Source organism: Dasypus novemcinctus, chromosome 12 (genome assembly GCF_030445035.2).
Source record: "Dasypus novemcinctus isolate mDasNov1 chromosome 12, mDasNov1.1.hap2, whole genome shotgun sequence".
NCBI classification, from domain to species: domain Eukaryota; kingdom Metazoa; phylum Chordata; class Mammalia; order Cingulata; family Dasypodidae; genus Dasypus; species Dasypus novemcinctus.
The window spans coordinates 62,075,922-62,093,182 of record NC_080684.1 but is presented as its reverse complement, the minus strand read 5'-3'; the positions used below and the strand labels follow the sequence as shown (position 1 = coordinate 62,093,182).

At 36.4% G+C, this 17,261-nt stretch overlaps 1 protein-coding gene across 7 annotated transcripts in view; it reads right to left on the bottom strand.

Moving 5' to 3' along the window:
* The window catches only part of SYT1 (synaptotagmin 1), a 611,949-nt gene that overhangs the window by 106,421 nt on the left and 488,267 nt on the right, over positions 1-17,261 (bottom strand). For all 7 annotated transcript variants that reach the window (XM_058308469.1, XM_058308473.1, XM_058308470.1 and 4 more), the window contains one exon: positions 5,323-5,440. In XM_058308469.1, coding sequence (XP_058164452.1) covers positions 5,323-5,440 — 118 coding nt within the window. The remainder of the gene's footprint in view (positions 1-5,322; positions 5,441-17,261) is intronic.

Below are 17,261 nucleotides of genomic sequence, written 5' to 3'. Positions count from 1 at the left end.
ATAAATAAAAAATAAATATATTTTTTTAAAAAAATGGAGTGCCAGAGAGCTATTTAACTGGGGGTCCTCATAAAAGTTTATACATACGGAATTTTCCCAGTCTCTGAAAATGCCTCAATTTTCAGCTCTTGAAATCTCCATTTTCATTCTTACCAACCCTCAGCACCTCATTTTGGTGTTTCATTTCCAGGCAGGGGAGTCACTTTTGAGTAGGTAAGAGCTGGGGATCCTCTTTCTCCCATCTTGAAGACATGGGTGCGAGGATAACTGAATGATGTCTTCCCAAGCAGTCTGAATTGGAACTCAGGAGATAGAGGCTTTGGGCCCAGCTATGCCATCTACAAATCAGGTGACCTTGCATGCCAGTAATGACCCAAGCATCTGCCAGTATTGAATGACTTCTATGTCAGACATGAAACAAAATGCTTTATGCACCTCATCAAATGTCTCTATACTTTTAATTTTCCTCATTGGTAAATGAGAATATTGTTATCAGAAACTTCCTCACAGGACTCTGGATCACATTTTTAAAAAATAGGAAATGGATTTCTAAACTGGAAAATGTTCTACAACCATATGATGATGAGACTTTTTTAACAGTTAAAAATAATTTTCAGATTTAAGTAGAAAAAAGGATGTCTATGTAATTGAACGAAATTTAAAAGCTTATGATCACTTCCATTTTTCTGATTTAGAAATGTGTTGTGTTCTTTCCCACTTGAAACAGCCAAGCCCTTAAATAGAAAAATCTTAGAATTTTATTTAATTTGTGATCTGAAGCCCAAACTGCACTTATTATTTTGACATTCCTCGTTAAAGTTGTACTCAGAAGCCTCAAATTTCTGATGAGACAAAAAGAAAAGGACTTGAAGAAAGTAATTGTTATGACATAAACAAGGACAAGAAATTCAATTAAGAAAAAGTGATCTGACTTGGGAGTCTGCATCTGCATAAATTTGAGTCTAAAAGCTAAATAATATTGGGAGACAGATACGGCTCAACCAATTGGGCTCTCGCCTACCATAGAGGAGGTCCAGGGTTCAATGCCCAGGGCCTCCTGGTGAGGGCAAGCTGGCCCACGTGATGAGCTGGCCCACATGGAGTGCTGGCCCATGCGGGAACATGGCCCACACAGGAGTGCTGCCCTGAATGGGAATGCCGTCCCACGCAGGAAAGCCACCCCACACAGGAGTGCTGGTTGATGTGGAAAGCTGGTGCAGCAAGATGACACAACAAGAGATGCAGAGGTGAGAAAATAAGAAGAAATAGCAAAACAGGGAGCTGAGGTGGAGCAAGAGAGTAATTGCCTCTCTCCCACTACCAAAGGTCGCAGGATCAGTTCCCGGAGCCGCCTAATGAGAAGACAACAGGCACAGAAAAACACAGAGCAAATGGACAGAGAGAGCAGACAATGGGGGAATGGGGGTGGGGGAGAAATAAATAAAACAAATCTTAAAAAGAAAAGCTAAATAATATCAATACATCTCAAAACTTCAAGACATAGGGAATCCTCAGCTTTTCCAGTGTCTTCATTTTAGCTCTTCATATTTTCCAATTTTCACAAACAGACATCATATTTATTATTTGAAGTGAGATTTATTCCAAATAAGCAGATGTGTAAGAGGCAGTGAAAATATTGGGATGTGGTTTCCAGGTAGAAGGCTTGATTTTCTCCAAGTACAGAGCAACAAAGCTATTAATTTTTTAACCTCCCCAACTTGCTTCAAAAGAATAACCCTGCTGCTTGCAAGATCCAAGATCTCAGTATAAATGATTAGATTCAGACTCTCTTGCTGTTGCACACAAATATTTGAGAGTTGGAATGTAAGAATGCAAACACATTGGTCTGTTGTAGAGATGTGAATGATCCAGTCAAACTTGTTACTGTAAGGTGCGAAGGGTTGGGATTTTTATGGTTTGCAATATCAACATATAATAGAGGTGAAATCTTTATGCTGTGAATTTTGAGGTAGCACAGTAGGAAAGAAATAAATAGACTCACCTGGTAGTAAGAACACTTACTTTAAAAATATTTCTGACTCATTTTCTTTCTTTTTTTTTGTTGATAAATTCCACATCTTATTTAATTTACTATTTGATTTGTGCAAACCATGAACCTACTGTTATCGCTGAATTGATCAGCCAATCCCATCAAACAGATGAACTCCACCCCCTCCCACTGAATCAATCAATTGGTTTAATTGTCCTTTGGTTGCTTTCACATTTTGCATATCTAGCACAAGATTTGATAAAGTTACTAATAGAAATAATAATGATAATATTTACTGAGCACTTACATGTGCCAGATCCTATGCTTTCATTTATTCTTCCCAATACATTCTCATGGACATTGTGTTATTACTCCCACTTTATAGATAATGCAACTGAGGCTTAGAAAAGCTAAATAACTTGTCCAAAGTTTTGGATTTAAACATTGGCAAAACAGCCCCCTTTTGTTCCAATTAACTAACCATTTCCACCAAATGTAGATTGGCATCGGAATTACCTGGAATGATCTTGTTATATAATTTTAGTCTCCTTGGACATAGGTCAACTTACTTTGTGACAGACCATCAAATGCTCTAAAGTTGTTTTAATGGTAAGTAGGTTAAACAATTAGAAATGCAAGACTTGTTTTTTTTCCCCCAGTCATAGCTCCTTTGTAAATAATTCATTATTCATTCAGCATCTATGCTTAGTGCTACCAGTCAGTGAGGGCATTGTGAGAGATATAAATACAACAGTCTAGAGAGGGAGACAGGTGATGTTTGAGGGGTATAAACAAACTGCTCTTGGCATTTTAAAAAGGCAAAGATTTGTTCTACTGGAATGGATCAGAAAAGTCTTAAGTGGAGTCTTTCTACCTAAAATGTACTTTCCCCCAAACACCCCACTTTTCTCAGGTCATTGCCGAAATGTCATTACTCATGAGGCCTTTCTTGACCACCCCGTTTAAAATCACATTCCCTCCAACATTTCCTGTCTTACTTTCTGCTTTACTTTCTCCATACTGTTTGGCATTATATATGCTTTTTGTATTTATTGGTTTCTTGTCTTGTCTCCCCCATTAGAATGTAAACTCCATAAGGGGAGAGTCTTTTGTCTGCTTTTGCTCACATGAACCTAGTGTATAGAAGAATGCCTGACATAGAGTCAGGATGCAAGAAATATTTGTTGAGTGGATGGAGGAAATAATACTTTGGCTGGGCCTGAAAGAATGGGGAGGATTTACCTAGGCATTGTCAGAAGGATGTGAATTCCAGATGAAGAAAAAGACCTAAGCAAAAACTGGAGACTGTAAGTTGCGTAACTTGTTTGGAGACCAGGGAACTGGTCAATTTGATTGATATACGGTGGGACATAAGTCTGGAAGGATCTACCTTATGTAGACGTGAGTGATTATAACTTAATTCCACAGGCAACAGGGAATCTTTAAGATTAGGGGTTTTAAGTATCTGGTGTGCTGTTGGACCTAGGTTGTGTGGGGTCTGAAGCTTATATAATTTTGTAGGTTCTCTTTAGAAAAAAGAATATGAAATTATGGACACAAAATGAGAGATGAACTCTGTCCATATCCCTTTCATGTCATAATACTGAGTGAGATAATGCAATGGGTGGTAGGAGTCATCCAGACGCCATTTCTTTACCTGACGGTTAGCAATAACCTAACTATGCATGGATATGACTGTAAACCACATAAATGTATCCTGCTAAACTCAACTTCCCTTAGTCAGATCCCCAAAAATGCCTGTAACCTCTCTGATGCCACTGAACAAGAAGGAATGGATACTGGAGAAGAAGTCAGAGTGGAACGAGATAGCAAACAAATTGTAGTTAAAGTGTTTTTATGAAACTCATTTCTGGAACTTGGAAGAAGCTGGAACAAATAAGGTGCCTTGACAAATTATTGGCTTCATGGTAATCTGTTTCTTGAGCCCTGGTGATGAATATAAGATGAATTGGAAAGAAGTACTAGGGGAATACTAGATACAGGATGATGGGGGGGTTGGTTGCCATGGGAATTTGGAATGGAACATGACATGTGAGAGAAGATGCTAAGGAAGCATGTAATAGTATTTGGCTTCGAACCAAGGAAAAGGAAAGGTCAAAGATGTCTGAAGTAATTGCTTCAGGATATTAAGTAGTAATATAGGGGTAAACTGTTACTGCAGTTAAAAATTCCTCTGTATTTTTTCCACATATTAAATAATTTTTACAGTTTTTTAGAGGAAACTGTATTCATTGCTTTAAGTTTGCTCTTTTATGCTATTCAGCAGTGAAAGTAGTAAGTTATGAAATAGGGTCTTAGTGACATGAAAGAATTAATGTAGCTTGTAGCTTCCCCAGGTGATTTATTTATAAAGAGAAATTAATTTTATATTACATATATATTCAATTGGCAAAATAGTAGTTCAGTAAGTGGCAATTCGGCTTTAGCATTTTTTAATTGTTATGCTTTAGAATGTAAAATCACCATGTTACATTAAGGTAACCTTTCAAAGTTAGTAATAATTTTTTTCAAGAAAGCATTGAATAACCAGTAATATTGGTTCTAATTCTATAGTCATAAACCTATCATCTATTTATAATGACCTTGGGACATATCAAGAAAATCCTTTACACTTTAATATGTTACTGGAAAATTAGAAACATAATTGACTTAATCACACAGTGAAGAAATAAAATTTATGTTCATCTGTGTGACAAGACCTTGAGTTGACTTAGCTTCTGAGCAGGCGTATACTTGTCTCACCATATTTTAGTAAGGTTGGGTTGTATAGTACCTTCTATGCAAAAGTGTCATCCACCCCCAACATGAACTGTAGAAAATAATGGATTATTATGGGAATTCACTCTAAAACAGAGGTTGTAGTATTCATATATATTTGAAATGCTGAATCTTTAATAACATGGTATTGCAAAAGCTAGATTAGGTTATCAAATACCTAAAAAATAAAAATAGATATAACACTATTAATATTTTTCATACCATGAGTGAATTTTGACAAAAAATAAGAAGCCTCAACAAATCCATAATATTAAGGCATTGCCTTTCAGAAGAGAAGCAAAAATCTTCAATGCCATAAAACCGACAATTGATATTTTGGATACGAAGCAGGAAAACAGATTTTATCTTATGAGGCAATTTCAAAAGATTGAGAGTAGCTTCCTGGGGTCTGTGCTCGGATGAATTCTGAGATTGCATCCAGACTCCATAGGAAAGAGAACTGTGATCAATTAAGAAGTGGGGAGTGCAGCATATGTGCTATGCATTTGGTATCCATGAAAAAACAGTAATTTTAAAAAATGTCATAGACTTACCAGATAAGCCACCAACATCCATCTTCTTCAGGTTCTTTGCTTCCAGAATGACAACAGTCAGCTTACCAGCAGTAGGTACGTAGCGAAGGGAGAAGCATATATCACCCAATTTCTCTTGCTATAAAAATTAATAAAAGGATATTAGTATTTTTTCAAATAAAGGTGAAGATAGTTCATGTACTTATATATATAACTACACATTTAGTTATATACATTGAGTAAATTCCTCATGAGAATGATTATGACAATCAGTATTTGAAAATTCTTAGGTCTATTGGCATTAACTAAGTTTTGGTCAAGAGTGATTGTAATTCATGTCAGATTTTTGAAAGTGTATCTATACTTTTAGCATTCATCAAAAATCTATAATGTAATAGCACAGGAAGCAAGACCAGAATGACTTTCTTAGAAACTCTGCACTCTGTATACCACTGCTAAACTCTTGGCAAAATTTCATAACTTATTAAATTAATAGCTTTTTTAAAAGACCCTAACACATTTTTTTGGTACAATCAACCTAACTAAATTTTTGTCTTTTTTTTTTTTTTTAACATTCCAAATAGAAGTATGTCTAGTACTTTATATTTAGATTTTTGGGCAAAAAGACTTGTATCCGTGTTCCATTAAACTTTATTTATTAATGAGAAATTCTGAATTTCTAGTAGCTGAAATGCAAGTGTAAGTTTTTGTATGATTGATATTTCTAGTTTAACTCATTTCAAGTGAGATACAACTTCCTTTTTCCATATCCTAAGAGTTATAAAAATCTGAGCAGCAGGCTGGAAAATGGAATCACATGGTAATACAAAAGAGAGTATCTTATATCCCCTCACATTATTTCGTTGGTACTACATTTTAGACCCAAAGGACATTTGCCAATCCTGTACTCAGCCATTTTTGAACAACTAATTCAGAGTTTAAAATGATGATGATGGTATATAAAAGGTTTACTTTTTGTCAGGACTTCTATATGTTCTCCATCTAAAGCCGTATTTTCCAAGATTACTAAGTAAGTAACATACTATTATTCAACATAGGTGGAATTTGCACCCATATATATATATGCTTAACAGAAAGAAGAGTATCCAATGGTTTGCTGTACCTTCCTCAGATACTGGAGACTATGTCCCTTCTGAAATAGGGAATTACATATGTAGCAAGGAATTTCTTAGCATTTTCCACCCCAAAATGTGAATTCTAATTTCCAAAGATGGCAGTAATTGTGAATGAAGACTTCCACAGATAGATTTTTAACATAGGGTTGAAGTAGGAAAACCATATCCTAAGCTCTCATGTTATGCTATTATGATAGCAATTGGCCTTATCTAAATGTGCTAAATCAGCCAGAGTCTCCAAATGTGGATATTACTGCCTTGATGTAATTTAACAATTTTAGGAAATATAATTCCTTTTTGTTAGTACTTATTAAATCCACTTTTCAAAAAGGATAGTGTCTACTCATTCAATGATTTATCTATAGGTGAGAAGCAATATATTCAATGTGTGTGTGTGCGTGTATATATAGAGAAATGGTGGCTCTTTCTGTTTAAGTAATGCCTCTTTTGAAAACCACCACACGTTTATTGCTCCAATCCTTTCATTTCTTGTGTCTCCATAGCATTTTACCCATACATCTCTTATGTCACTGAGGACTTATTTTTGTCTCATTTTGTACAGGTCTTAATTCTCCCACAAGTCTGTAAACTCCTTAAGACAGGATCCTTGCCTGAATTATCACTTTCCACATGTGACAGTTTGAATTTTTGTTAATCCCAAGAAGCAAAAGATTATGTGTTAAACTAATTCATTCCTGTGGGTATGAGACCCATTTGACTGGATTACGTCAGTGGAGTAAGATTCATGTTAAGTCTCTGCCCTCTTGGTGGGTCTGCCAAGAATCAAGGAATATCTGGATCAATTACCTGATTTTCCCTACAAAGATGACCTCCTGGCATTGGACTCCAGCTGCCTCCTCTTCATTGTTCTTGTGTTCTTTGCCTTATTCATCGTGTTTAAGGCTTACCTAATAAACTGTGTTTGGAACTGCTATAAATATATTAACAACAGAAATGTGCCGGAGATTGCTGTGTATCCTGCCTTTGAAGCACCTCCCCAGTATGTTTTGCCAACCTATGAAATGGCAGTGAAAATGCCTGAAAAAGAACCACCGCCTCCTTAAATACCTGCCTGAAGAAATTCTGCCTTTGTCAATAAACCTTATACCGACAAAAAAAAAAAAAAAAAAAGGGACACACAGAGAGACAGATAGACACAGGAAAAAGGAGCTGCCATGTTTGATTCTGCCATGTGAGACAGAGGACTGCAGGAAAACAGAAGCCCTTAAGATGCTCAAAGAGCTGAGGTCCAGAAAGTGACAAGCCCTGTTCCTGACTGTTCACAGTTGAGCCCCATGAGACAGTAGACTCTGGAGGGGAAGGCAGAGACCTCTGCAGAGACTGGTGGGCCATCTTGCTTCACCACATGGCAACAACTCCGGATCACCAGTAGCTGACTTTGGTGAGAAGGTGTCTTTGCTGATGCTTTGGTTTGGACATTTCATGGCCTTGGAATTATAAGATTTTATCCCAAATAAATCCCCATTATAAGAGCCAACAGCTTTTTGGTACTTTCCATTGGTAACCCTTTGGTAAACTAAAATACCATGCATTTTCAAAAACAATAAATGGAAATTTTAGATAATATGCCCCCATTTTGAATTATCTAGGTCTAGCTCCCTTCCTTTAGTATAAATAATAGGGTTATTTATAATGTGCCAAATTCACCTGAAGTGACTACTTGACTCTGGGAATTAATTTACACATCAGGAGAATGAAGTGGAATAAATTGCTACTTGTAGTCTGAAAATACAGAATGGGAGGCAATATCACAGAAATTAATACAAAGTATGGGCAAATTTATCTGAACTTTAGGAGACAAGAGAAATGTAAATGAACAAAATTACTGTTCAAAAATGCTCATTAGGAGGAGGGTTCTTTTTGCAGGATTCTTTCCATTCTCCACAATAGCCTCCTTGGGGAGCTTGCTGTGTTGCAGAAACAGGTTAACCATTCTAATTAGGCATTTCAGACATGAGCACTGCCTCTTAAAATATACTTCTCTTTATGACCCGTAATCTAATTCCACAATTATTTTAGGGGCATCTTGATTGTTTTAAATGAAGAATTGTCAAAACTTATCTTTCTTCCAGTATCTTTTTATTTTTCAATTTTACAATGTTTGGGAAACTTTTGTGATTTTTCATAGCAATTAGTTTCAGAAGACAGGATTTGTAGAATTTGAAAAACAATGCCCAAAGTAGGAGAAAAACATGGTTACCTGTCATTTTAGAACTATGGGCTTGGGGAAGAGTGTTTGAAAGTAAACAATCAAGACTGATACTTTTGGGAGAAAGAGAAATATGGAAAAGTGCTTATTTTTTAGAACCCTTTATAGATCTACATTTAATTAATAAAATTACGTACAATTTCATTTTCTTAAAACATCATATTTGGCATGCCAAATTAAATATATAATTATATTTATTATTTAAATGTTCTTTTCAGTGCTTTAAATTTTTATTACTTTGGAATTAACAAGCTATATGGAAGCCAGTTATTATTATTTTTAAAATGGTATTTGCATCCTTTATGGCATCTGGCAGATAGAGAAAAACTCATTTTCCAGGAAAAGGCAAGGAAAATACCGAATTCATATGGACCTTTGTCTTGAATTGAGGAAACTTTTTTCTATTACATGCTGGTTTGACTCTTGGTTAATTGATTTGTGGCATTTCCAAATATGATTGGAATATGTTTTTCATATGTTGTCAATGATAGGGGAATCTAAAGTTGATATGAAACAAGAAGAGCCAGAATATGCATCATGGATGCTCTGGACACCTGAGGAAGGACATGTGTGGCAGAACTCCTGACTGCTCTGCCATCCCCTGAAGATATGTTCTCTTCTGCCACCGTTGAAATGAGGCTTATGTGTGATACCTATGTAGTAAGCAGTGTTGCTACACCTGATGTTTCTACCTTAGAATTTTAAATTTAGGGATTCAGAGAATTATGAATTGCTGGTAAACAAACATTTTCCCCCTTGATCAAGTCTTTCACTGAACTTCTGTCGTTAGAAGCATATGCTCTTCTGCCCCTAGAGTCTAAAATAGACCTTATTCTACCATGTGAAGGTTTACTACATCCCTTGCCATCTACATAGAAGAAATGGAATGATTTGATCATTTTCTATACACAGTTTTGAACTCTTTTATTTCATAGTTTTACATGTCAGTTTGGGAGAATGAAAGTTGAATAGCAGTATATAAACAATGAATATTAAACATTTTATTTATCACTCAAAAAATTCTAGGGGTTATAGTGATGGGGAACAAAAAGGGTTCTTGGAAAATTTACAAAAAAGGAAAAAAAGAAGATACCCACATCTACATCTTTGATCTTATTGCTCTTTGACAAGTTCATCTAGTTTTCTCTGCAATAGCCCTGTAAAGTAGGTATAATCATGTATATTTTATAAAAAGAGATGTTGAGACACAGAAGTTTCATAGGTTATTACTTTAGATTCCTAGGCTGCTCAAAGCAGATACTATAATGGGAATTTATTAACTTACAGGCTTACAGTTTTGAGGCCGAGAAAAATGTCCAAATCAAGGCATTATCAAGACGATACTTTTCTTCTGTCACTTTTACTGAACCTGTGATTGGTGCTGGGGTTTGTATATGCTTAGGAAACTTGAATCTCTGGGTTGTCCATGTGCCAGCTGGACCCTGAGCCTCAGCAGAGTTGCAACACCTACTCTCTGCTTCATTGGACGTATCTAGTTCAGCTGAGGGGAGGTGAGAATGGTCAACCACACCAGGGAACCAAGAGTGTCTACAAGCAGGAGAATCCCATCCATCAGCCATGTGGGATCTAACCCCCCTCTCAATTTAGAGGTAAAGTGGAGACCACCATCTCAGAATCCTCAAGATGGAGGAATATAATATGGATTGGAGTAGACTTGCTGGTATTCTACTATAGAACTGTTGTGACTCTAGCAATGGAAGAAATTGTATCATTGATATGGAGATGGTTGCTACAGGAGTTGCTAAGGGCTGGGAGAGGGAGAAAGAGTTGTGATAAGGGGCATTTTCGGGACTTGGAGTTGTCCTGAATGATATTGCAGGGACAGATGCAGAACATTGTTTATCCTGCCATAACCCACTGGATGGACTGGGGGAGGGTGTGAACTACAATGTAAACTATGGTTCATGCACTGTGGCACTGCTCCCGGGTGTATTCACCAATGCAATGAATGTGCCTCACTGATGAAAGGGGGTGTTGATGTGGGAGGAGTGGGGATGGGGTGGGGATTGGGGTATATGGGAACCTCGTATGTTTTTTAACATAATGTTTTGTGTGATCTATTTATCTTAAAAAAAAAAGACAATAAAAAAAAGATTTAAAAAAACCAATACTTTCTTTGTGAAGACCAGCTACCATGATCCTCAGCCCCTCTGCCATATGGCAAGGCACATGGAAGCAGCTGCTGGTCTTTCCCTTTTATTTCAGGTTTCATTGATTTCAGCTTCTTGCTTCCATGACTTTCTCTTTCTGTATTCATCTTGTTTATAAAGGACTCCAGTAAAAGGATTAAGACACATCCTGTATGAGGTTCACCACACCTTAAATGAAGTAGCTTCCTCAAAAAGTCTTATTTAAAATTGATCCACACTCACAGGAGTAGATTAAATTTAAGAATAAGATTTTCTGGGCCACATACCACCTCAAACCAAGGTCTTTTGACTCAAAATCATCTGTTTTTCTTTACTACTGCTAGACTGCCATCTAGAATGATAGTGATAAATATTCCAACAAACCACCCACTTAGCAATTCCACTCTCACTTTATATTAACTATTTCTCTAACTAAATTGACATTTATCACCAACCCCTCCCCTTTACTACTTCTTTCCAACATCCCTTTCTGTCATGATCACTAGCTAATCTGCTTCCAGGGGCCAACTTTTCTTCTCACTCTTTTCCTCTATTTATTCAGCTTGCAAGTCTTAGCATGCCTTTTTTGGTAAATGTCCCTCAGATTGAATATTTTTTTCACTTACTACTAACCACTATTATGTCCATCCTCTCCACCTCCACCTCCAACCATGACCTCTGTCTCCACTATGGTATTTGCCACCATCACCTCCACTTCCACCACTTCCATTGCCACCACCAAGACCTTCACATGGCCTTCACCACTTCATCTCTACCAAGATCTCCATTACTACCACTTACTTCTGCCATCACCCCCAGAGACTAGTAATAGATTATTCCATTAGTTTATTAATCTTTCTCTGCATATTTCTCTCTTTAGAGATTTTTTTTGTGGCCACCTAATCCAAAATAGTTTCATCCACCCTAAACATACACACTATCCCTTTATCCTGCTTCTTGTTTTGTTCTAGCACATGTCATCACCTGCCATTCTATTATGTTTACTTAGGCTGCTTCCACCGGGATATCAGCTCCATGTTGGAAGAGACTTTTCTCACTTTTCTGTCCCCAGCACTAGAATAGACAGAGTAGGACTCTAAATATACTTGTTTATGAATAAATGCATAAATGAATAAATCTAATACAGTAAGACTGGTCTTCTCAGTATCTATTTTCACAGGTTAGAATCCCTGGAAAGTCAACTCTAAGACAGAAATTTGTCAGCAGGAGTGTCCTTGGGATTAACACCTTTTGGGCTGAGGTGAATAAGATTGGATAGATGGAGAACTTGGGCTGTGATGCAGTCACATCAAGGGCCTCAGCTGATCTGATAGGGAGCTCTGGAGCTGGGATAGCAGCTCTTTAGTGATGATCCAACTTGGAGCAAAAAGGATGGGATTTTATATTTGTGCACTTAACAGGCATTGGATGTAGCCTTTCCCCAGTTCTTGGATCAGGATCTCTTCAGTTATAAACTGTTAGTCATCAACACTCTTAGCAGACAGGAGAATGAATGCCTTGGGGGAAGGACTGAGGGGTTCATCACAGCGGTCACTACATCTCTATGAGCTGTATGTCTTCCCATCACCATATCTTTGCAGTCAGGACATTCACCTGCAATGCCTTTCTTTCTTTCCACCTAATTAAATTATTCCTAACCAGGAAGATTTAGTCCAAATTCTATATCTTTAATGAAGTGCCTACTTACTGTTCTAGCCCACATGGATTCTTCTAGCAATTGTTTTACAGCTAGTAGCATGATGCTTAGAGACTATTTTTCTCTTTTACTTTGTGTCTGTTCTTCTCACCCAAAACTCCAGAAAAGTGGGGATTATACTTTATATGGCTTCTTTATGCCTAGGACTTATAAATAATTGTAGGTTGGCTGTATTGAATGAGAGCCTCACCAGTTTTTGCTTTGTAAACAGTACCAACACTTATGCTTTATCAAGTGTCTTCAGTTAAATCCATGAGGCAAGTAATGAATATGTTTTGAGTGTCTCCTTTATGCCTAGTACCATGGACAGTACCATGACAGCCATGCCATGGAACCAGAAATGAAAACATTTCTCGAGGTGTAGTTTTATAAGATAATTTCAAGACCCTGTAGGATTGCAGCTGACAGATGAGTTCTCTGCTGGTATGATTATCTCATAAAGGGGTCTTATTACTATTAGGAATTTCAGCTTTATGTATAATTTATTTTAGTCAATTGCTTTGATCACTAGGTGGAAACTGTCAGTTAGTGGTAGAAAGTTCCAGCTGTGAGATTTGGAGAAATTAACCTGCTCTTTTAGAATATGGTGCTGACAATCAGAAGGTACCTTTGTTCTGAGCAGCTTGAAATTCCATTACTTTTTTTTAAAGCAGTCACCAAACAGAGTAGACACAAATTAATGATTTAATAGACAACCACAGCAGTAACTTTCCTTTTTAAAGAGCATTATAGGTAAAGAACAGGGGTCATCTCCAATGGATAAATTAAAAGCTAGATTTAAAATAGATATTTATTTGATGGTTTCTATAACACTATTCTTCATTTTATGTATAAAAGGAGTGGTTCACCTTAGTGACCTTTGCAAAATGGGCCTAAGCTCACAAGTCTGTTGGAAATGTTCTTTTCAGTAAGTTTTTAAAAGCTACCTGAATTGACTCAGTATTCTGACATTTCAAAACAACATATCTATTTATCTTAATTTTAAGAAGATTTTTCTATGTATTGAATTGGCAATAGGTTCTCTAAGGATGGTTAGAGGGTTTTTCTCTGAGTCTGGGAGTCTATTCAGAGGTGACAAATAAATAAATGGAGATCCAACAATCTCTCAAAATGAAAACTCAGACTGTTTTCAAATTCTCCACTTGTGAAAACACTAAAATGTTCATAATTTATAAAAAGGACAGCATATTTTTTATTTTAATAAGAGAATGGGTGGCTTTAAATATATCCTTTTGGTGGGAGTATCTTTCAAATTCATTTTATTCCTGTGACTACTCTCATACCTCTGAAGTATCTGCCAAATCGGTATTTACATCAAATGGTCCAGATGGTCACAGCATGAAATGTTGCTGTGGAATGTACCCAGCTAAAAAGACTGAACCTGGACTTGTGTACAAGCATACTGTAAATTGTTCAGGCGAATGAGACAGTATGTTGTGTCTTAAAATAATAATTTTGTGAGTATGCTATACAACCCATTATCTTTGAATTCATTCAACCATTCACTCATTTCTTATTAAAGAATAATTATTGTTTCACCATAGACCCTTCCAGGCTTAGTCTAGTTTTCATGAATACCTAGATGAACATGATGACTTTAAGAAGGTCAGAATGTAATGGAGAGACAAAATCTTAGACAGAGAATAATAATAAAACGTGTTAACTATACCACAGATATGGTACAAATGCTATAAGAGCAAAGTGGAAAAAGATGAAACCTTTCAGGGTTTAGTGGCAAAACTAAGGCAAAGGAGATGTTAGCCAGAGATTTATACCACCAATAATCAGTATCAATTTTTCCAGGCCAACCCAAAGGTATATTCTTTGCAAAACCAGTGTGCTTGCCATGAGAAGGCAGCTTTAAGACATTAGCTTTCCCCTTTCCAACCAGATTGCCAAGCTCTAACACATTCTACAGCTAGTATGGGTGGAGGTGACAGGTAAGTGGCCAGAAAGAGCCATTACCTGGACTGAGATGTGAAGGGTCAGTGGGAGTCTGCTTGAGCCCTGTGAAGATGAGGGCTACGTGTGCAAAATCCTTTAACAGCTTAAACTTAGTTACTCTTATATAAGGATAAAATTCAAGTCATTTAATTAGAGGTGGATTTCTACTTCATCATTTAGATCTTAGAAATTTCTTCATGATACCTATAATTTATATTTTGATTTTAAATTTACATGTAAGCCTAATAGAAAAAAATACTTATAAATTAGAAAAGTAGTTATTTGTGATGTGCTAAAAGTAAGGAAGATGAAAATAGAAAACCAAATGACTGTTAAAAAGGAAGTAGCAGTATAGTACAGTATGGATAGGTGGAAAGAGCTGAGAAGTGGGCATTAGCTTACTATTCATTCGGTCAACACATTTTTACTGAGCACCTCCTATGTGCCAGTCACTGTTCTATGTCCTGGGGGCATGGCAGTTAACAAAGGATGTAAAAATCAATGAATAAAATAAACTTTGCAAAATATAAATTGTTAGATGATGCTATGTGCTATGGAGAAATATAAAGTAGACAGGGCATGGGGAGTATAATTTGAAATAGGGAGGTTGGGAAAGTCTTGATAAGGATTGAAGGACAGGAAACATGGCCAATGATTTAATAATCTGGGCTTCACTTTCCTTGTTTTTATGAAATGGGATTGGATGATATAACTTTGAAGATTCTTCCAGCTGGAAATCATATTTCTATAATTTTACTGTAATTACCTGTCTGCTTGTTCTCTCTTTTTCTGGACTGTGAGCTAATTAAGTGGGTGTGGTTGGTGTTAAGCTGCTAAATTCATGGTAATTTGTCACACAGCAATAGAAACTATTACGTACACTCAGTTTTTCTTTCCCTCTTGAAGATCACCCTATCTCTTTTCTGCAATTGTCTTCATTGTCAGATTTCAGAAGGTAATCCATTGATATGCGGGAAGAAAATATTGAACATTCCATTTATATTTATTTTTCTCATATTTTAATTCTATTGTTTTTTTATTGCATTTTATTCATATGTTTTATAAAATACATAATAAGTGGTACAGTATTATATTGTTTTTATAATTTGTAGGTATAAATGCACATATATTGGGGAAATACATCAATTTTTTTAATTACTGAGGAAAAAAAAGAAAGTTTGGATTCTTCTCTTCAACCTAAAAATACGCCTAGGAAATGCCTTGGCAGCTGTGTACTCTGCAGCCAGACTAGCTGGGTTCAATTCCCAGGTTATTTATGAAACCCTGGGAAAGTCACTTCTCTTTCTGTATACCACTTTTTCCATCTCTAAAATGGGGATAATAGTTGTGAGGATTATATGAATTAAAATGTGTAACGTGTTCATCAATTGTAACAAATGTACCATACTAATGAAGGATGTTAATGTGGGGAAGTGTGGGAGGGGTTGGAAACGGGGCATATAGGAATCCCCTACATTTTTTATGTAACATTTATGTAATTAAAGTGTATATATATATATATATTTTTTAATTTAAAAAGTATATTAAAAAAAAAGAAGAGTGCCTGGCACATAAAAATTACTAAGTTTTGTTATTATTACAACAAAAACCCTGTTTCAATAGCCCTCCTTTCTAGATAGTGACACATTTCTCTGTTCATTTTAACAATCAAATACTTGAAGGAATTGACTATACTCATTGTCCCTTTTTCCTTATGTCTACTGATTTTGATCTCCATTATTTTATTTTATTTTATTTTTTTTAAGATTTATTTTATTTAGTCATTCCAACCCCCTTTCCCCATCGTCTGTGCTCACTGTCTGCTTTCTGTGTCCATTTGCTGTGTGCTCTCTCTGTCTGCTTGTCTTCTCTGTAGGAGGCACTGGGAACTGAAACCTGGGACTTCCCATGTGGGAGAGAGGCACTCAATTGCTTGTACCATCTCAGCTCCCTGTTTTGTTGTGCCTCTCACTGTCTTTCCTCTTTGTGTCTCCTTGTTGCATCATCTTGTTGCATCTGTTCACTGTACCTGCCAATTGCACCAGCTCACTGTCTTGCTTGCCTTCTTCAGGAGGAACTGGGAACTGAACTTAGGCCCTCCCATGTGGTCAGCAGGAGCTCAATTGCTTGAGCCACATCCACTTCCCTCCACTATTTTCTTAAAATAATGCCTAATAAGGTTTTGGATGACATCTATATTACTAAACCATAAAACTTTTTCAGGTCTTACTAACATGAACTCTCAGTAGAATTTGTTGTCTTCCTTTTCTTCTTTGGATGCTGTAATGTCATGCTTTCCTGATTTGTTTTGTTATTCTGCCTTTCTGGTCACTCAGTCTTTTTTCTCAAGGCTTAGTCCTAGCCTATTATTTTCTTTGTAAACTAATCTTATCTCAGTTATGGCTTTAGTTAAAATCTAGAAAGGAATGATTTCCAAATTTTTATCTTCAGTCTGGATCTTTTACCTGAGTTCCAGACTCATATATCCAAGTGTCTACTTTTCATTTCCACTAGGATATTTCACTGACATATTAAACTCAAATTCCAAAACTGAATTCATGACCTTTCTGCCCAATCTGGTTTTCCCTATTTCAGTGAATGGTAACAGTGTTCAACCCATTGCTTAAGCCAGAAAATAGCATTATTATTGACCATTGATTCTTTGGGTCCTGTTGATTTTATCTGTTGCAAATCTCTCAAATGGACTGACTTACTTCCATCTCCTTCACCTTTACTACCTGTATTAGTCAGCCAAAGGGGTGCTGGTGCAAAATACCAGAAAT